The 22,489-nt window shown below is 45.2% G+C and overlaps 1 protein-coding gene across 1 annotated transcript in view; it reads right to left on the bottom strand.

The window, feature by feature from the left end:
* The window catches only part of ABCA4 (ATP binding cassette subfamily A member 4), a 255,198-nt gene that overhangs the window by 165,420 nt on the left and 67,289 nt on the right, over nucleotides 1-22,489 (bottom strand). Inside the window, exons 7-8 of the mRNA XM_073571415.1 lie at nucleotides 7,649-7,738; nucleotides 773-1,013 (exon numbers count right to left, since the gene is read on the bottom strand). Of these exons, the coding sequence (XP_073427516.1) occupies nucleotides 773-1,013; nucleotides 7,649-7,738 (331 nt within the window). The remainder of the gene's footprint in view (nucleotides 1-772; nucleotides 1,014-7,648; nucleotides 7,739-22,489) is intronic.

Raw genomic sequence — 22,489 nt, 5'->3', positions numbered from 1 at the left:
AATTCTGGCATTTTTACATTTTTTCTCACTACGCCGTTTAGTGATCAGGTTAATCCTTTTTTTTATTGACAGATCGGGCGATTCTGAACTCAGCATTACCAAATATGTGTATGTTTGTTTTTTTATTGTTTTATTTTGAATGTGGCGAAAGGGGGATGATTTGAAAGTTTATATTTTTAAAATATTTTTAAAAACTTTTTTTTTTACTTTTGGCATGCTTCAATAGTCTCCATGGGAGACTAGAAGCTGCCATAGCCGATCAGCTCTGCTATATAGAGGCGATGATCAGATCGCCTCTATATAGCAGAATACCTCATTTGCAATGAGCACCGACCACTGGGTGGCGCTCATAGCAATCCAGCACTGACAACCATAGAGGTTTCCAGTGTTGTCATGCCAACACACCAGTGACCCGCAATCACGTGACGCAGGTCACCGGTGTGCGTATTTCCGTCCCAATGGCCGGAAGCGTGCGCTAAATGCCAGTGTCAGAGATTGACAGCGGCATTTAACTAGTTAATAGCTGAGGGCGGATCGCGATTCCACCCGTGGATATTGCGGGCTCATATCAGCTGTTCAAAACAGCTGACATGTCCCGAGAAAGATGTGGGCTCAGCGCCGGAGCGCACATCAAAGGGAGGGATGCGACTTCAGCTGTACTAGTACGGCGGAGGTCATAAAGAGGTTATAATTTATTGAGCTGAGCTTTGTGAGATGAGTAGATCAAGGTACAATCATATCGGTTACTTTATGGTTCCATGTGAACACCTACTGGTTGTCTTGTCGTATAAATAATTTGATTCTCTCTTGGATGAGTTCACTCCGAGGAAAACCTTGTAGTTATTATCTTCATACCAGTTGAAGGAGAAAACTCTGGAACCACCACCCTCCGGATAACCACAAAACAAGTCTGAAAGAGAACTCATGAGTTCTGTGAAGGTCGATGGTCCTCCTTCTCGCACAATAGGCTGCAAAACCCTCAGAAGATCCTGAATACTTTGTTTCTGTGACAACTACAGTGAAAAGAACAATACAAATAGTATATAGGGTTCGTGAAGAGAGTTTTAATAAAAGTAATGAAAATCTTATACTTATAGCCCTTAGGTAACGTAAACGCTGCTCATTTTTGGGGGTCAAAATAAAGGATATACAAATTAGCTCTCCTCCAGAAGGAAGAATACTGTCTCTACATTGCCACTTATTGGGTGTAACTACCATATAAATTATTCTCTGGCCCTTTAGGAGATGTAGAAATAAGACTAAGAATATTAACCAAACCTGACACCCAACTGTAGACAGCTGTTTTTGAGTACTAGTTGGCTGGAAGATATGCTAAAACACGGGTATTACATACCTGGTAATGTGTTTTTTCATGAAACATGACGGCACCACGAGAGAGAGGATCCGCCCATCAAGGACAGGAAACCTTCAAGATAAAAGCGTCGGCTCCTCTCTCCGCATCAGTTGTTTTACAGAGCACGAGAGGAACTCCGCAGGTTAGTGTACATATGAATAATACATCCTTTATACTACTAAATTTCCAACACCCAAGGGAGTGTATAATGCTAATAATGCACCCAACTAATGATGTGATCAATAGGGAGGAAATATAAGGGTGCAGTCATGTCTCATGAAAAAACACATTACCAGGTATGTAATACCCGTGTTTTTCCATCATACATGATGACACCACGAGAGAGTTACAGAGATTTGTAATCTCTTAGGAAGTGATCACTGCTTGTAACACTCTTCTCCCGAATGTGAGATCAGAGGTAGCAGATAGGTCTAACCTATAATGTTTAAAAAAGGTAGTTGGAGAGGACCAAGTGGCCGCCTCACAGATTTGGTCGATGGAGGCGTCTGCTCTTTCCGCCCAGGACGTCGCCATGGCCCTCGTGGAGTGGGCTTTTAGACCCTCTGGAACAGCCCTACCTGCACTACTATATGCTAGCATAATGGCCTCTCTCACCCATCTAGCTATAGTCTGTTTAGAGGCTTTAAGGCCCTTCCTTGCCCCTTGGTATGAGACAAATAAGGCCCTCTGTTTTCTCCAAGGTCTCGTTACCTCTAAATACTGCAGGATACATCTTCTAACGTCTAGGCAATGAAGCCTCTCCTCCTTCTGGTTACTAGGGTTAGGGCAAAAGGATGGTAAGACTATCTCCTGAGCCCTATGGTATTTTGATACCACCTTGGGAAGGTATGCTGGATCTAGGGAGGGTCTGCTGAGAGTGCGTGTAAATCCCCAACCCTACGGGCCGATGTGAGTGCCACTAATAAGGCTGTTTTTAATGTTAGAATTTTATATGATGTTGTGTTTAGTGGTTCAAACGGACTCTCTGTCAGAGATGATAGGACTAAATTTAGATCCCAAGGAGGAGGAGTAGGGGACAGGACAAAGTCAGCTCTAGTACCAGCCCAGATAAACCTGGCCACCCACCTATTGTTTGCCAGGTCACACTTGAATAAGGCTGCCAGGGCTGAGACGTGCACTTTGAGGGTACTGACCGCTAACCCCAACTCTAAACCTTTCTGCAGAAATTCCAGTATTGCCACCATCGGGACTTCCCCTTCCCGTATTGGGACTGAAGTAGATAAGATTTTTTTCCATATCCTTCCATAAATTTTTGTAGTCACTGGTTTTCTGCTACTGAGTAAGGTGGATATTAACCCTGCTGAGAATCCCTTTTTCTCTAGTAGTGACCTTTCAAATTCCAGGCTGTCAAATGCAGCCTGGACTTCTGAGGGTGATTGAAGGGACCCTGTGTTAGAAGGTCGTGGTCCTCTGGGAGCACCCATGGGTCCGTCACTAACATCACTCTCAGCCAGTAGAACCATGGTCTTTTCGGCCAAAAGGGAGCTATCATAATCACTCTGGCTCTGTCCTCCCTGATCTTCCTCAGAACCGCTAGTATGAGGCATATTGGAGGGAAGGCGTACAGGAGACCTGATGTCCACTCTATTCTGAAGGCGTCTACTGACAACGGTCTGTCTGCTGGACTTAGGGAGCAGAATTTCTGAACCTTCCTGTAGGCTTTTGAGGCGAAGAGATCTGTACTGGGTTTTGCCCACATGTGCACTCTCCGTTGAAAAATGGACTCTTTTAGGCACCATTCTCCTTGCCTGAAGTGGTTCCTGCTCAGAAAGTCTACCTTCTGCAATTAATTTCATGAAAACTTGAGGGGCAATTGCTACCCCAAAGGGCAGAGCCCTATACTGAAAGTGACGCCACTGAGACCTCATCTGGACCGCCACCCTGAGGTATTTGCGATCTTGTTGTCAGATCGGGACGTGATAATAAGCATCCTTGAGGTCCAGGACTGCGGACTGGACTGCCATATAGCACTGAGGAAAGAGGAGCTTCACTGCCGATCTTATTGTTTCCATCTTGAATGATGGGATTATCAGGTACTTGTTGAGGCCTTTTAGATTTATAATTGTCCTCCAGGAATTGTCTGTTTTTTTAACAAGAAATAGGGGGAGTAAAAACCTTCCTTTCTTTCCTCTACCGGAACCTCTTCCAGGACATGTTTGTCTAGGAGCGAGATTACTTCCCCTTCCAGACTGTCTTCTCTTGAGAGGACTGTACTGGAGTCTGCATGTATCTTCGTGGCGGCCAGTGGTGGAACCTTAACTCCAGACCTGACCCCACAGTTTGCCGGATCCAGGTGCTGGATAAGATCCTCACCCAGGCTGGGAGGAAGTGAGAGAGCCTTCCCCCCACCTGAGAAGGACCGTCACTGGGAGGGTTTTTTGGGGTCTTTGGAGGACTTGCCGAAGTAGAAACATCTCCCTCCTTTGGATTGCTTGTCAGAGTTATTTCTGTCTCGATCCCTGTACTGCTGTTTTCTGAATTTTCAGTCCTTCTGAAAGGAGCGCCGAAAGGCCTGAAATGGCTGTCTTGGGAAATTCTTCTTTTTGTCGCCGGCCTTCACTAACACGTCATCCAATGCCGGTCCAAAAAGGAAATTTCCCTAACACGGCAGAGAGCAGAGTTTCATCTTTGCCTGTGTGTCCCCCAGCCAGCATTTGAGCCATACTGCACAGCGTCCCACATTAGTTAAAGCTGCTGAATTGGCTGCTAGCTTTGTTGAATCCGCTGAAGCCTCAGCTAGAAAGACTGCCGCTGCTCTGATGGCCGTTATTGCTTCTAAGATAGACTCCCTGGGGACTCCTTGCTCTAGCTGATCCTCCAGGTTATCAACCCATATTTTTAGGGATCTAGCCACACAAGTAGCCACGATGGCCGGCCTTAGTGCCCCAGCCGTGTTCTCCCAGGCTGGTTTAAGACAACTGTCTGTCTTTCTGTCCAGAGGTTCTTTCAGGGAACCTAAAGCCTCAAAGGGTAGGGAGGATTTTCTGGCGACTTTTGAGATCGCTACGTCAATCTTTGGAGCTCTATCCCAGGATGAGGATGCCTCTTCATCAAAGGGGTAACTCCTTTTCAGGGAATTGATTATCTGGAACTTCTTCTCTGGTTTTTCCCATTCCCTTTTTATGAGCCCTTCCAGCTGTTCGTTAATAGGGAAGGCTCTACATTTCTTCTTTTGCAAACCGCTAAACATGAGTTCCTGAGCCGTCTTTTTTGTTCGCTCATCTACCAGCCCCATGGTAGATCGGATTGCTTTTATAAGCTTATCTGTAGCTTCCACTGGGAATGCGTCTTCCTCATCAGAACTGCAATCTGAATAGCGGGATTTATCTGAGTCCTCCTCTGATCCTGTGGAGTCCTCCTGAGAGACCACTGAGGGGCTGGACCTATCTCTTGCTTTGCTATCCGTATCCGTTGATTGTAAAGTCCTTACTGATTTACAGAATTCTGACTGAATCATGGATCTCAGGTTATCAGCAAAAGAGGGTGTTTCTTCCACTATTGTCTTATTATTACAGTCCTGGCACTTTTATTCCAGGATGCTCCTAAGGAACTATTGCATAAGGGACATTCTTTATTCTTAGATTTTGATCTACTCTTTTTAGGGACCTCCTATACTCCACCCCACCAATGTATGTAAAAAGAGGGGAAAGAGCGAAAGAGAACAGACATTAGCGTGCTGGACTTTCTCAAAGCTCACTCACCACTCGGACACTTCACAGAACGGGTACCAGATCTGGAGGCTGGCTGGTCTTCTCGCTGTCTCTCAATGAGACAATGGATCCCTCCTTTTAAGAATGGCGAAGATCCGCCCGTACGCTGCCCGAGCGGCTCCCACTGCTGCTGCGGCGCGTCTGGCTCTTCTCATTTGAGCGAGAACGCCTCTCCTACACCTCCTGGTGTGCCTGCAAGTGCTGTGGCAAAGGGCTCTCCACCTCACAAGCTGCTTAGCTGCTGCTTCCTGACGAGAGCAGTCTCCTTCAACCTAGGAATGGCGCCAGCACTTCTGCTGTGTTTAAATACCAGCATGCCCCCTTTTTTCTTTTTTATTAATCACCTGGTTGATCCTGTACCTGCCGGCCGCTTGCACTTCCTGTCACGCATGCGCGCTGCCATGTCTGTATTGTATCTGGCAATCAGTGCGCACCCCTTATGCCGGCCTGAGGATCGTGCACGTGCACACCGGCAACCACTTCCGGTGTGCGCTCTGCACTGCTTCTGGTGCGCGCACCCTGCTACGTGGGCGCATCTTCCAGAGCGCACCAACTAGCTCCAGTGCACGCTCCCCACATTACTGCAGCTGACTGGCACACGTCCCAAGTTCCCGGGTCCACACGCCGCTGCATGCACCCGGATTCCACTTCCGGAGCGCACCCCACTACTTCCGATGCGCGCTCCCGCTCACGTACCCGACAGCTGCCTGTGCTCGAGTGTCCTCATCAGCTGTGCGTACCTGGCTTTCACTTCCAGTGCGCGTCCAGGTCACCGTACACCTGTTGCAGCGTTCCCACGCCATCAGCCGCCATGACACCCGCTGCTGCTGCCCTCATACCTGTGGCCCCCATGGACCTGGTCTTAGGAGAAAGCCTCAACGCTGCCCTGGCCACCAAAGTTTGCAGGTACTCTTTTTCTCTAGGGCAGTCCACAGTGTCAGGCATGTGCTCAAGAGGGATCGAACCCCAAAGGGTGGCCTCTGAGGAGTTAAATTCACCCGGGCACCGATGTGTCTCACAGGCTGCATGGCCACCCGATGTCAACACGGAGGGAGCACAGAAAGTGGCCTCTGAGGACTTCCATGGGGCTTGACGGCATCAGGGAGAGTACACCCAATGTGGCCTCCGAGGCTCTAAACTTCACCCGGGCATTTGCCTCACGGGCTGTGGCTATGCATTCGCTCAGGGGGGCATGGCAATACATGGCCCCGAGGCGACTACCGGTACCTGGTGACGGATGTAGCAGACCGGTGCCTGCCAGTAACCATCCGACCCAGGCATCCTCTACTTTCTTCAAGAATCTTCAAGAGACTTTATCTTGAGGGTTCCCCATCAAGGACAGGAAACCAACTGATGTGGAGAGAGGAGCCGCCCCTTTTATCTTGAAGGTTTCCTGTCCTTGATGGGCAGATCCCCTCTCTCGTGGTGCCGTCCTGTATGATGGAAAAAATCTATTTAGAAAGTATCCAACAACAAAATAAGGCAGCACTGTAAATCACACATCCTAAATTACAATCCCACCATGCATACTATGTACAGCTCTGGCAAAAATGAACAGACCACTTCCAAATGTTCAGTTTGTCTGATTTTTCTCTTTATATGTATATTTTTGAGTAAAATGTAAATAGTTCTTTTAGGCTATGTGCCCACGTAGCGATTCTCAAGCAGAATATTCCTGAGCAGAATCGCACACCCTGCTCCCAGGAAAACGCATGTGGTTTTGATGCGCTTTTTTAAGCGTTTGTCAAGCGTTTTAGCATGCGTTTTCCTCAGAGTTTTTGCTCATACAATTGATGGTATGCGGAATCACGGGCGAATCCGCAAAATTAATGAACATGCTGCGTTTTTTACCGCTAAGCGATTCCGCAGCGGTAAAAAACGCACCATTGGCACAACATGTGCGTTTTCTATTAGGAATGCATGGAATGCTTTTTTTAAGTGTTTCTGCGGCAGAATTGCGCTTTTAAAATCGCCACGGAAATGCTTAAAAAACGCTACGTGGGCACACAGTCTAAGTCTACAAACTTTTGACAACATGTCTCTGAATTTACAAGCAATAAATTTTGTTGTTTTTTCTGAAAAGGAGAAATGGTCAAAATGTAAAAAAAAAAAAAAAAACGTGCTTTCAGACCTCAAATAATGCAAAGTAAACAAGTTCATAGTCATTTAGAAACAACAATAATAATGTTTTAACTCAGGAAGAGTTTAGAAATCAATATTTTGTGGAATAACCATGATTTTTTATAAACAGATTTCATGCGTCTTGGCATGCTTACCACCAGTCTTTCACACTGCTTCTGGCGCAAAAATGTAAGCAGTTCTTCTTTGTTTGATGGCTTGTGACTATTCATCGTCCTCTTGATTACATTTCAGAGGTTTTCAATGGGGTTCAGGTCTGGAGAATGGGCTGCCCATGACAGGGTTTTGATGTGGTGGTCTCTTAATTTTTGCCAGAGCTGTATATATAAGTATTGCCGTGTTCAGAACTGTATTTCAGAGTGTAAGCCTTTATAGGCTTCTGTGAAAATGAAATTGCAGCAATAGAATAAGTCAGAGCACATACCTCTCTCAGTGCCTCTGACATGTTAGAGACAACTTTTCCCCAGAATCTCAGGTCGATCCCACGAGAACTGCTGTCTAGAATAGTTGGAAGCTGCAGAGACATTAAATAAAAAGAATATAATATATAAATATAAAACCAGAAGAAAAAGAACTCATAAGAAAAAGGGTAACACTGATTTACCTCCAATGTCTTCTGTATGTTTTTTATTTAGAACACTTAGCATTAAATATCTATATTTCCATCAATCTATCCATTCTTCAATACTCAACTTTGAAATTGCAACACCAAGAAGAAAAGTTGTGGGATTATGGAAATTACACGATGGCTAGACATGTCAATAATATGCAACTGATAAAGACAATGAAAGTAAAATTTCAAAACATTTCGATTTATTCAGTACTAAGTATGAGCTCCACATACAGAAATCCTTACACTTATAGCCTTGGCTGCTATCAATTAGACTATTACTGGTTGTCTGAGGAATGTTCTTTCACACTGAATGAAAATCATCAAGATTCACTGCTGGCAGTTCCTTTTGCAATTGCCAACCAATGACGTCCCAGATGTGCTCGATGGGAGATTAGTCTGGAGATACTGCAGGCCATGGTAAACTATTTAGGCCACACATGTGTGGCGCCCCTGAGGCTTCAGTCGCCACAGAGGTACTGCACCTTCTCCTAAGGTGTAGTGCACCACCATCCAGGTAAGGTGGGAACTCCTGACCACGCTCCACACCTGCATTCCACACACAGGATAGTTCAGTGGGGCCACCTAACAGCTTCAAGCTGGGGGTTAGCAGAGCACCCCTCGTGGAACCCTGCTTCGTAACACGAGATGTGCTGAGAGGCGGGTGGAGAGAGATGATACAAAAGAGTGGGAAGAGTGAAAGTTAGTTAGTTAGTTGGTTAGAGGAGAGAGAAGAGAGAAGATGGGTGTCTGAGGGACGTGCTGCAGCAGGTCCCAGTGATCTGGGCTGCTGGCACGAGAAAGACCATAGAAAGAGACTGGTAAGATTGGTAACCTAACCTTCCATAAGAGAGATAGAACAGATCGGAACGAAGGAGAATAGAAGGACTGTGGGAAGCAGGTTGAGAAAGAGAGAGAACCCTTCCAGTCCAGAGAGCGCAAAGGCCGGGGCCCGATCCCCGTCCCCGAGGTTGATTGGATCTTTATGTCCGGCAACAGACACCGGAGGAGTAGTGAGCCGCTAATGCCTTGCTCCCATCATAGACTTGGGACACAACAGCTACTGAATAGAGAGCCGGGACACAGTGAGGAGTCCCCGAAGCAGGCTACAGCTGTCTGTCATACAAGTTAAGACTAGGAACACCTACAGAGAGAGGCATTCCAGGGTAACTAAGTAGTGGAGTGCTTCGCACCTAAAGGCGCATTGGAGGAGTCGTTCAGTAAGGTACATGTTGGCGGAGTGTGGAAGGGAGAATCCTATCCTGCCTGGAGGTTGGCTGGATCCCTGACCTGGAGAACACGGTACGGAGGCGGGCAGATGTGTGAACTGCATACAGTGAGTGAAGCTTTGGAACCACATACTCTGGTGTCCTCCAGTTATTCCCGCACCACTACACCTGGGTACCAGCCTCCATACCATTCTGCGCCTCTCCTCATCCATTGCACCTACACTGCCCTGGGACTACAGCTCCAACTGTGGGGCGCTATACCATCTCTGCTGCACCACACCATCAGTCCCAGCGGATCTGTATGCAGCGTTGGCTTACCATCTTACTTGCCAAACACCACGGGTGGCGTCACGAACTATTCATATAAACTTTAACACCATTAACATCACCGCCATTGATATTGGGCGCCCAGGGCCACGGACCGGGTCACCGCTGCTGTGATACATTCCCGCCTTGACACCGGCCCGGTACCGAGTACCCCGCTGCCCTGGGTGTGCGAGGGCGACCCACATGCTACTCACAGTAGCATGAGCAATATGCTGCCTGACTGTAAAAAATGGCTCCTGGGACACTTTGGAGAAATGGCAAGCATCACTGGTTTCACAAACAAATCAATATAACACTGAGCTGTTAGTGTACCTGGAAAGACTAGAGGGGTTCAGGACCGTACATCATGCCACCCAATATGATAATCTTGAGAGTAAAGCCCCCGTCACACACAGCGATCTCGCTAGCGAGATCGCTGCTGAGTCACAAGTTTTGTGACGCAACAGCGATCTCACCAGCGAGATTGCTGTGTGTGACACTTATCAGCGACCGGCCCCCCTGCTGAATAACGCGGATTGTGCTGGAATGGCCTTGACTTTTTTTGATCATTGGTCTCCCCCTGGCCAGCACGCATCGCTGCGTGTGGCAGGCGGGAGACCAGCGAGCTGGAGCTGGTAACCAAGGTAAACATTGTGTTTCTAAGCGCCGCGCAACACTTAGAAACCCGGATGTGTACGTTGGATACCAACGCGCTGGTGCAGGGAGCTGGTAACCAAGGTAAACATCGGGTTTCTAAGCGCCGCTCGGTGCTTAGAAACACGATGTTTACCTTGGTTACCAGCTCCCTGCACCAGCACGCTGGTATCTAACATACACTGCGGGTAACTAAGCGACGTGTGTCGCTTGTTACCCGCTTGTCGCTGTCCTGATCGCTGGTGAAGCTGCCTGTTTGGCAACTCACCAGCGATCATGTAGTGACACACCAGCGATCCTGACAAGTTCATATTGTTGTCAGGATCACTGGTGAGTCGCTATGTGTAACGGGGCCCTAAGACTGGTGTTGACATTCCATTGTGAATGCCTCTTAATGTTGTTGCCTATTTGGTCTCCAGATCAATATCCAGCTATCACTGCATCAAGGCAAAATCTGGACTCATCAGTGAAGAGGATAGACGTCCATTCCAGCCTTCATTGCGGTCTTGCTCTGCATCATTATAGCCTTTGAGAGCGGTGGCGTAAGGTCAATGGATATCTGTAGCTGGATAACTGGCTCTTAGCCCAATGTGCAAATGCCATCTGTTTTGTGTGAACAATGACGCATTGATTTGTGACATCCAATTATACTTGTAGCACAGAATGGATTACTCATGGAACCATTAGGGTCCCGTTTCACATAGCGACACACCAGCGATCCCGTCAACGATACGACCTGGTAGGGATCGCTGGTGCGTCGCTATGTGAAACGGGACCCTAATGGTTCCATGAGTAATCCATTCTGTGCTACAAGTATAATTGGATGTCACAAATGGTTGCTAGTAAGCTGCCAAACAGGCAGATCTCTTCAACGACGCACCAGCGATACCGAAAATGATGCGACCTGGTAAGGATCGCTGGTGCGTTGTCACACAGCAGCTATTCTGAACGATTCCAGCCTGCGTCCCTGAGTTCTGCGTCACCAACGAGGTCGCTCGTCGGCGTCAAACACAGCGATGCATGCTGGCCAGAGGGACGCTGATGATGAAAAAATGGCCCAGGACATTCGAGCACGATCAGTGATATCCGGCGGGGGGGGGTCACCACTATGTGTCACATGTAGCGAGATCGCAGGCGAGATCGCTGTTGCGTCACAAAATCGGTGTTGCATCAGCGATCTCGATATGTGAGACGGGGCCTTTAGTACAGCCATTTCTCCAAAGTTTCTCAGGAGCCATTTTTCAACAAGACAAGACCAAATGGCCTGTTGTTCGTGCTACAGTGAGCAGCCTGTTTGGCCTAAAGGTGCTTCCATTGCCTGCAGCTTCTCTGGACTTGTCTGCTATCGAGCACATCTGGGACATCATTAGTCAACAATTGCACAAGGCGCAGCAGTGTATTTTGATGACATTTGTGCCCATGTGCATTCAGCGTGGCAGAACATTCCTCTGGAACCATTAATAATCTCATTGATGGCAGCCAAGGTATGAAATGGGCATGTCGAACTCATGTTTGTTACTTAGTAAACTGAGATGTTTTGGAAATGTTGTTTCAATTTTTTCATCATTTGCAGACCATTAATGGGAATCTGTCACCCCCTGGACAATTTTGATCTATTACTATGGGCATACAGGTATGATTAAACCAGTCTTACCTGTATGAATCATAGCTGCCGTGTATATCTTAAGAAATTAATTTATAATGTTAAGTTATGCTACTGATTTCTTCAATGCTCTGGGTTGTGCGGTGCTTGGAAGAAATCACTGCCTCCTTTCTTCATTTTAATGATGATACGCCTTCCTTTCCGGTGTCACACTGACCTGTTCAGCGCTGTAATCCTGCGCATGCGCTATGCACGCGCGTCGGTATGCGAACCCTGTCCACCCTCCAATGGGTAGTGACTGTATTGATCTTCTGTGCAGGTGCAGAGAGAGTCACTGCGCAGTAGATCATTGAGAACACTGCCCAAGATCTCAAGATCTACACTGCAGCTATGAGGCATACAGGTAAGGCTGCTTTAACCACTCTATTACCTGTATGCCCATAGTAATAGATCAAATTCATCCAGGGGGTGGCAGATTCCCTTTAACTTGATTATCCATCCTGTGATTTCCATAATTTCACAACTTTTCCTTCTTGGTGTTGAAATTTCAATGTTGAGAAGTGTATATAGACAGTGCACCAGATGTGGAGCACTATCATACATGTTCTGCACTGGATTACTACAATATAAGGAACAGAATGTATCACCTGTTTTACTATTTTTTTTAATAAGGATAATGGTACATTTTTTTACTGTAAATTTTAACTGTTTTTCTATAAATGATTATGGGGGCAATGATCTTCCCAGTGCTGCTGTTAGCAGCTATCAGACAAGCCTTGGAGTAGCCACATGAACCAAAGGAACCCGATCCTGTTCATTGACTTCTACTGGATAGTTTTCTGGGCATGCTCAGTGTCCTGCGCAGAGGTCATGATGAGGGGTGTGCTGTGTCTGTGAACTTTTGTGACATCCTATATATATGTAGGAGATTGTAACATTACCTGTTGTTCCTGATGACTTAACAAGTGGCCCGTGATCGGTCAGTAAAAAAATGGATTGTTTAAATATTCACAATGGCAATGAAAATTTTTTAGAAAAAATATCCAAAACTTCTTAAAATTTATGTTCGATGGGCTATTTCTTTGAAATATTGAGAAAAATTATTGGAGTTCCATCTCTATAGCGCCCACATAGAGATAGTACAACTAGAGAACCCCTTTAAGAAACGCAGCTCTGCCGCGTGCCATGAGAAGCCTCGGGACAGGTGCACATGTCTCCTCTCTGGCGTAACCTTAAACTGCAATAAAATATACCCTGCTCTCCTGGATTTTCTGGACTGAAGTATTGACAAACCACGGCTGCTGTTACACCAGAGTTTGTGCATACCACACGTGAGGTGCCCGTGATTTGCAATCTGACGGAAGGTATGCCTCCAAGCTGTCTGTGAGCCTCAGCAAAATATAATCAGTCTCTTTATACCAGGAAACAATGCAGCCTCTTTTACTTAGTTGGCACTTTGGAAATACTTTTTCAATATTGAGCAATTCTTAAAGCAAACAGTTGAAACTTTCCCTCAATATTTACTAAATGAATTACACTGTAGCAGCCGTCAGAACTTGAAAATCAATTGAAAAGGCTCTAAAGCATGGTGGCTACCAATAGCTTTGTCAAGAGTCAGCTTTGGAGGGCTACAACGCTCTCAGCTGTTCCATGTTACAGGGGCACCACCAACTACCTGACACCCAAGTCTTGTATTCACCAAAAATCCTAATATTATATTTAGGACATATTATTAGATTATCTTGTGTATTGAGCTGTTATTTAGTCACTGTCAGTATTATTTAATCAACACCTGGTTGTGTTTTTTGGCACTGGATACCATAATTTATTTTTTGCAGTAAATGGTTGTGGATTAGTTGTACAGTATTTTAATTAAGGGCCCCGTCACACACAGCAAGATCGCTAGCGAGATTGCTGATTTTGTGACGCATCAGCGATCTCTCCAGCGATCTCGTTGTGTGTGACATCCATCAGCGATCAGCTCCCCCACCGGGTATCGCTGATTGTGCAGGATCGTCCTGGACCATTTTTTGATCGTTGGTCTCCCGCTGGCCAGCACGCATCGTGTGGCATCGGGAGACCAACGATAAGCGACACTGCACGCTGGTATCTAGGGTAAACAGCGGGTAACTAAGAGCCGCACGGCTCTTGGATACCCGCTGTTTACCCTAGATACCAGCTTGCTCGCTGGTACTGATCGCTGGTGAGTCTGTCTAACTATGTCCCAGCGATCCCATCCATGTCGGATCGTTGGTGGGATTGCTGGGACAATGTTGTGTGTAAAGGGGCCTTTAGGGTCTGTCTAGATGGATTACTGATAGGTCAACTTTTAATGATCAGCGGTCGTTTGACAACCTGTTTACACAAGCAGACCAAATGAAACAATGCGCACTGGGCCATCTATACTAGATCGCTCAGAGTGCATAGCTGTCTACTGTTCTCAGCAGCACAAACTATTTAACCTAGTCAGATTTTTAGGAAAACCTGATATGGGCTTTTATTTTTGGGGAGATTTGCAAGTTTGGTAGTGGGGCAAACCTCTCCCTCCACTCCGGGTCTTGGGAGTAGCCCATGTCCACGATTCACATTAACACATTTAAACTTTGAGTTGAGGTTTGGGTGTGAGTGTTTTTTTCTGTCACAGCAGCCCCTGCAAACCCAGGAACCTGGGAAATGGTCACATCCCTCTGCTGGGGACAGTCATAACCGAGCCCATACTGAGGGGGTATCCTGGAGTGAGAATGGCAGGAGACCAGTTTCCACTACGGTCTCAAGGACCACCGCTATCAGGTGCTGGCAGTACCAAGGACCAGGTCATGTAGCTTCACACTGCCCCCTGACTGCTGAACCCATGGACTGTGAGTTTACTCATCGGGTGTCAATATATGCCCATTCTGTCTGCACCGCAAATGCAGATAGTGCATAAGTGGAACCCGACCTGTGCTAGATTCACATCAACAGGTAGCACACAGAGACTCTCTTGGACTCAGGAAACCTAGTGACAGGGTACTGATCATGAAGATCCCGAGTCAAGGATACCTTCCGTAGGGCTCACCAAACAGGGGACAGAGTGCAAACTAGCTAGGTTTCCCATAGATGTATGTCAGGAGAGGCTGAATAGACGCCATCAGTCCCGGGCCAAGAAAAGTCCTGGGGAACATTCGGGACAGCCCAACTCCAGGATCCCACTCTGAACCGGGCACGGGAAAGGGTGATAGAAATAAATGGGGTCACTCAGCAATCGGGGGCAGAGGCATTTTTTTCCGCACATGTTGGTCAACCAGAATTTGTTATACAGGGTGGAAAAAATCAGAGGCGAAGTGGTGGAACAACTAGAAGTGCACCTATCCTACCATCGGCTGGTGCTCGAGATGGCTCACACACATGCTGGGTGGGCACTACGTTTACCTTACTTTGTGAGTTTTTGGAATTAAAGACTTGCATCTGCTACTGGTTAACTTATTGTTTGCTATTAGAATTATGAACCGTAATAAAAGACTGTTCTCACTCTTTTACAATCTGCTTTGGATTCTATAACTTGCATCTGCTTTGGTTAATCCATCGTTTGCTATAAGCCTCACAAACTGTTATTCAAGTCAGTTCGCATTATGCTGCTATCTGCTGTGGACTTTGCTACCTACTTCTGTGTGCCACTTTAGACCAGCTATTTTCTGCTGCATATTCTCTCCTTGTTCTGTAGGTTCTGATATACTATGTCTCACTTGATTGTTTGCTGTTCAACATAGCCTGTTGTCCAGGTCCACACTCTTCCAGCCTGCTGTGTCATCACTCGTGGTTCTTATGTCCACCCTGAGCTGTAGCTTTATGAATCCACCTCTCCAGGCTAATACTGGCTGTTGACCACAGCACTTTATAATAATAATACATTTTATTTCTATAGCGCCGACATATCCGCAGCACTTTCCATTTCAGAGGGGATTTGTACAGACAATAGACATTACAGCATAACAATAATCACATACAGTAGATTATAACAAATACCAAGAGGAAAGAGGGCCCTGCTCGCAAGCTTACAGTCTATGAGGAAAGAGGTAGACACGAAAGGTGGGTGGTAACAATTGCCCTGATTGTATGGACCAGCCATAATGCTAAGTGTGTAACAGTACAGACACAGAGGGCTAATGGATGCATAAAGCATGTGGGAACATGATGCAGGGAACCTGGTTATGGTAAAACTTTTGGCTGTGCCACACAGGGATAGATTAGGTTAATGTGTTGAGGCGGTAGGCCAGTCTGAATAAATGCGTTTTCAGGGTACGCTTAAAATTGTGGGGATTGGGGACTAATCGTATTGACCTGGGAAGTGCATTCCAAAGAAATGGCGCAGCACGTGTATAGTCTTGGAGATGGGAGTGGGAGGTTCTGATTATTGAGGATGCTAACCTCAGGTCATCAGAAGAACGGAGGTCGCGGGTAGGGTGGTATACTGAAACAAGGGAGGAGATGTAGGGTGGTGCTGAGCCATGGAGAGCTTTGTGGGTGAGATTATTAACTTTGTACTGGATTCTGGAGTGGATGGGTAGCCAGTGTAATGACTTGCACAAGGTAGAGGCGTCGGTGTAACGATTGGCGAGGAATATGATCCTGGCTGCAGCATTCAAGACAGATTGGAGGGGGGAGAGTTCGGTAAGAGGGAGACCGATTAGAAGAGAGTTACAATAGTCGAGACGAGAATGGAGATTAACTGAAGAAAACATGATATACCATCATCATCTGGAGCAAGTGTTTTGTTAGCGTGTGGTCCAATTATCATCTGTTTTTGTGAAACATGAAAAAAAATTCTGTGATACATCCGCGATCCTAGCAACCCAGACACTGCGTGGCGTCGGCGTCATGCAACAGGGAGGCATCATAGCAACCCTTGAAGCATAGAGACGCCGAGAGATGTCCAGCAGCAGGGACGCAGGATGCGCATGCGCCACAGGCAGCGGAACATAGATGCTGACAATGGGACATGTGTTGGGCATTCAGGCCGCCACTGGACACGAGGACACATCCACACTAAAGAAAATACCTCGTCATTTTAAATTATACCATCAATGTGATGCTAGAGTTTTGAGGGTCAGGGTTATTGACACTTTAGAGGTGGGGATTCGTGGCGGTAAGGTTTCCCAATGCCTTGCACAATTGGAGACCCGATGGATCTGGAGGCTAAACACGGTCCACCCGTATCAAACAATATATCAGCTGCATAGGCTGTAATTGGCCCAGCACCCCTTGTTTTATACCCATGCGGTTATGGATATGCCACACTTCATTGTCCCCTTCCTTATTCCTTTTGTACTTGTCAATTGTCTTTTGTAGTGCTATAATAAATTATTTATATTTTATCTAATTTCCTTTTTTGGACTTTTTGTCGTTTTTTTTGGAGCTTTGCTCACGGTTGCTATAATAGATATGAGTGCGATCCGTAAAAACATGAATGGCGCTCGTACTTAAAAAACGGACATCGGAATGAGCCCTAATAGACCACGGCAGCCGTTGTCCATGAAAGTTCATCTTTTTTCTATTGTCTATGCGATTAACTCATAAATGCTGTTTATTTCCCATGTTTGCCCTCAATTACTAAATCAAATTGCATATTATAATATTTTCTTTGGCACACTCTTCCTAACAACTAATGCTTCACGCTTCCTACAGATGCCAAGCTTATGAGTAACTCCTTTTTTCCTGAGGACAAACTATTTAAAGTGCCTTATGGAACAATAGGGGGAATTCATTATGAGTTTCTGCATTACTGTTATTTGCACAAAATTCACGTTTGATAAATTTGGCATATCTCTAGAAATAACACTCCCGCCTAGTATTAGTTTTCCATTATTAACGGGAACCTGTAACCAGAAAAAAGAAAAAAAAAACGCTAATAACCTGCAGATTAAACTCATATCTGCATTTTTCTGGTGACAGGTTCATTTTAACACCACCTTCCTGCAGAGAGATTTTTAAATCTAGAGTAAACCTTAAGGGCCTGTCACACTAAGCGATATCGCTAGCAATATCGCTATAACGTCACTGTTTTTTGTGACGTAGCAGCGATATTGCTAACGATATCGCTATGTCTGACACTTACCTCCGACCGGCTCCTCCGCTGATTATCGCTGATCGCACGAGAACGGCCTGGGCCGTTTCTCGTCGTCAGCTTCCTGCTGGGCTTCCTGTGGCGTCGACGAGCGACGCGTGGACGCGGGCGGGAGGACGTCAGGATCGCCTCGTCTGACAGGTAAGTAACGACCCCCGACCGCTGCTATGTCGCTGGTGAGATCTGCCTGTGTGGCAGCTCACTAGCGACCACTTAGCGATGCACCAGCGATCCTGACCTCCTCATATCGCTGGTCGGGATCGCTGGTGCATCACTAAGTGTGACAGTACCTTAACTTGCATAGTCAACTGTTCCCATATTTTACATCCACTTTTTATATGATTAATTATTTCATTTCACATGGAAATGCCTAGTTTACAAAAGTAATGAAATGTATATTTATATATCAATTTTCAATAAATTAATTTTAAAGTTAGTAAATTGTTGACAAGTTGAAAGTGAATGACACCTCTGCATTTATATTTTTTCTTTATTAAATTGCATGTGCTAAAAACAATTTTAGATTTGGATCTAATTACAAATATTGCTCTATTTAGCCAATAGAACTGGTATGTGTACAAACCACAAAACTATTGTGTGATAAATCCATCAGACCTGTTGGCAGCTCAGGTGTCCAGCTCCGTGAGACCCGGTGACTGTGAAGAACGGTAACTTCACTGACATCACCGTTCTTCACAGTCGCCAGGTCTTACAGAGCACAGCGTGACCGGCGACTCTGATGAGCGGTGACATCAGTAACGTTACTAGTCTTCACAGTCGCCGGGTTTGGACGATGGATTTGGGGAACGTGGGAAGCGCTGGATTATGTTGGTACTGCTTGGGAACTTTTTAAAATAAACTAGTGAGTGAGGGATGGGGGGTCTGATAAATACCTCTCCATTACTAACACCAGGACTTGATGTCAGCTGTGTTTTTGGAGAATTCACAGCTGACATCATCCCCAACTAACATAACCCTGATTGCCAACACACCAGGGCATTGGGAAGAGCTTGGCAAAGCACCAGCCCTGGCGTATATAATGTCTAATGTAATGCGCCACTTCGGGGTGGCTGTGGGCTGGTATTTTTAGGCTGGGAAGGGATCAATAACAATGGACCATCCTAGCCTGATTAGACAGGTGAGAGCTTATATTCTTAACCTTTGCTGGTTATAAGAAATGGGATGGGGGGACACAATGCCATTTTTTCATTTATTTATTATGTTAATAGTTGTAACATTTGGTCAACATTCAAGGCACTAAAGGGTGCCATTTTTTATAATGTGTCCTGTTGTTGTGAAATTAGATGTCTATGTATCTATCTACAAAGGATCATTGCAAAAGTTTGCAAACCTTTAACCCCTTTGCAACAAGCGCCATACTAGTACAGCACATGTCGCTTCTCTCCCTTTGATGTGGGCTCTGGTGGTGAGCCCACATCTTTCCAGGTACATGTCAGCTGTTTTGAACAGCTGACATGTGCCAGGAATCCACCCACGGCTATTAACCCATTAAATGCCGCTGTCAAACTCTGACAACGGCATTTAACGTGCGCTTCCGGTCATCGGGCCAGAAATCCACCCATCGGTGACCCCCATCATGTGATCGCGCGTCACCGATGGGTTGGCATAACAACCAGAGGTCTCCTGCAGACCACCGGGTGGCGCTCATAGCAAGTGAGTAATTCTGCTACATACAGGCGATCTGATCATCGTCTGTATGTAGCAGAGCCGATCGGATTGTGGCAGCTTCTAGTCTCCCATGGAGGTTATTGAAGCATGCCAAAAGTGAAAAAAAATGTTTTTAAAAATATTAAAAAAATTAAATATAAAAGTTCAAATTACCCCCTTTCGCCCCATTCAAAATAAAATAAAAAAATCAAACATACACATATTTGGTATCGCCGCATTTAGAATCGCCTGATCTATCAATAAAAAAAGGATTAACCTGACTGCTATACGATGTAGCGATAAAAAAAGTAAAAACGCCAGAATTACTTTTATTTGGTCCACACGACATTGCATTAAAATGCAATTACTGGCAATCAAAAGATCGTTATCTGCACCAAAATGGTATCATTAAAAACGTCAGTTCGGCACGCAAAAAATAAGCCCTCACCCAACGCAAGATCATGAAAAATTTAAAAAACTTTGCATTTTTTTTCACCACTTAAATAAAAAAGAACCTAGACATGTTTGGTGACTATAAACTCGTAATGACCTGGAGAATCATAATGGCAGGTCAGTTTTAGCATTTGGTTAACATGGTAAAAAAAAAATCCAAAAATCCTTGTGGAATTGCACTTTTTAGCAATTTCACCGCGCTTGGAATTTTTTTTCCCATTCTGGAGTACATGATATGGTAAAACCAATAGTGTTGTTCAAATGTACAACTCGTCCCTCAAAAAACAAGCCCTCACATGGCCATAATGACTGAAAAAAACGTTATGGCTCTGGGAAGAAGGGGAGCAAAAAACAGATAGGCAAAAACGAAAAAAGGCTTAATCTCAAAGGGGTTAACACATAAAAATCAAAACTTTCTTCAAAGAATTTTATTTTGGTACAAGTCGCACATGCAGCACATGGATGACGCACGCAAGTATGTCACACGGATACTCAACACTGATAACACTTGTTTTTCTAATACCGTTATCATCAGGACGTGTTAAGGGCACCTTACACTGAAAGAAAGGACTGGAGAACAGAGAGTCTTCAGAACCGGGAGTATGAGCCATGATGGATTTTTAACATTTTTGCAGAACACTCAGCTAGATAAATAATTTACACTGCAAAATGCTAGAAATTTTTTTTAAGACTATTTATAAAGTTAATTAATTTTGCATTTAGGAAAAAAATTAACAATAAAAAAAATAATCATTGTGGAGGTCTATGTAGCCTTTAAGGTATGCTAAGTAATTTTTTTGCTGTTTTTGTTTTTTTTGGTAAAAGAAAAATTTTTTTTTTTTAAACTGTTGTGAGCATACTAATAATGAAAATATTCTATTTTCATTTCCTTACATATGTTTTTGATTCATATTTGCCTCAGAGAGCCCCAAATTTTGAATTTGATTTTTTTTTTTTTTAAATTTCTGAATAGTTTTACAGAACCCCACACTAACAATAGTATACTATACTTTGTTGTGAATTTTTGGTGCGGACATTGTCTGAATGTGGCCTAAATTGTTTCATTATTTAACTTTCATCGCTAAAAGAAGGCTACCTCTACTTTGCAAAAAGTGAAAAAAAACATGATAAACCACTAAAAAAAAAAAAAATAGGAAAAACTTAAGGATCCACAAAAATTGCAGAAGTTAGTCATATCGGGAGATATTGTAAATGTATAACAGAAATTAATAGCAACAAATATCTCTTGATTTATGTCTTTCTCATCATCTCTTTTCTGGTGGTGTACATGCCGTAGCTGCAGTAGAGCCTTTTCCTGTAATAAGCACAATGAAGTGGACAGCTGTAATAACAGCGGAGATCCAGGCAGAGGCTCACTTTACCAGCTACAGCTGAGAAAACCAGATACAAAGCACTAGAATCACACTGCTGGCTCTCTGCTCCACAGGTACCAACATGACATGCTGCGTCCTGCGCCAACACAAATATGCTTCCTTTTCCGATCAAAAGATAGCCTATAAACATGACTTGTTTTCTTTTTCTGAACTATTTGTGTAGAAATGTTAAAAGGAAAAAAAAAATTCTATGTGACCAGAACCCAGGTAAAAAAAAAAAGTCAACACAAATACATCTTAGGCCGGGGTCACACTTGCAAATGCAAGTCTCTCACCTCAATTCCCGGCACTGCCGGCGGCGGCGGTTCGGACCGGAGCGTTTAGCTGCACAGAAAAACATGCAGCCGCACACTCCGGTCCCAAGTGCCGGGTATTGAGGTGAGTTTCTCGCATTGCACTCGCAAGTGTGACTCCGGCCTAAAGGTGGTCATACATAATAGATATAAGCAGACTGATGTTCGGACAATGGTTGAACACACGATTGTCTGGTGAACGATCATTTCACAAATGCAGCCATAGTTATCGCAATCCTTACTGCTGCTAAAGTCAATCAAGCTGGTCATGAATGTTCAATTACATGGAGGATGAACGATCTATCTGGATACCGTCTTTGAAACAAATTGATCTTTTAGTTCATCCATTGTGTGAAAATCTCAAACATGGCTGATTTTGCTCCAGATGATGATTGTATATGTTTTCATCAATTTATCTCCAAAGTGCACTGGTCAGCACCCAGTGTCCGGGGGTGCGTCATGAAGTAACGCATCATGCCGATTTTTGCATGCATTTGGATGCGTTAGTAGCATTGCGGCCAATGGGTGCGTTAACGCATCTGTTACATAGCGTTAGTGCCACTATGTAACGGATCCCGTTGAACGCAGGGCCATTAACGCAATGTGACCCTGGCCTAAGGCCGGGGTCACATTGCGTTTAGGCAGTCCGTTAGATGGACTGTGTTATACCGCGGTATAACGCAGCGTAACGAAGTCTGTTAACGCTGCCATTGACCCCCATTATGTAGAGCGTCGCGACGCATGCAGTAAAGCGGCATGCGCTCGTGATGTGCCGTCATTCAGTGACGGAGCCTCGGACGCGGCCTGCAGCGTCTGAGGCTCCATCACTGCTAGCGCAGATTATTCATCTGCGCTAGCGGGTATAGCATAACGCGATCGCGTTATGCTATACCGTTAATGCAGCCCGTTAACGCTATGCGTTGAACGGGCTGCTTAACGTAATGTGAACCTAGCT

Source organism: Dendrobates tinctorius, unplaced genomic scaffold (genome assembly GCF_039654945.1).
Source record: "Dendrobates tinctorius isolate UK_male_01 unplaced genomic scaffold, ASM3965494v1 ptg000029l, whole genome shotgun sequence".
Lineage (NCBI taxonomy): Eukaryota > Metazoa > Chordata > Amphibia > Anura > Dendrobatidae > Dendrobates > Dendrobates tinctorius.
This window is presented reverse-complemented; position numbering and strand designations above follow the sequence as displayed.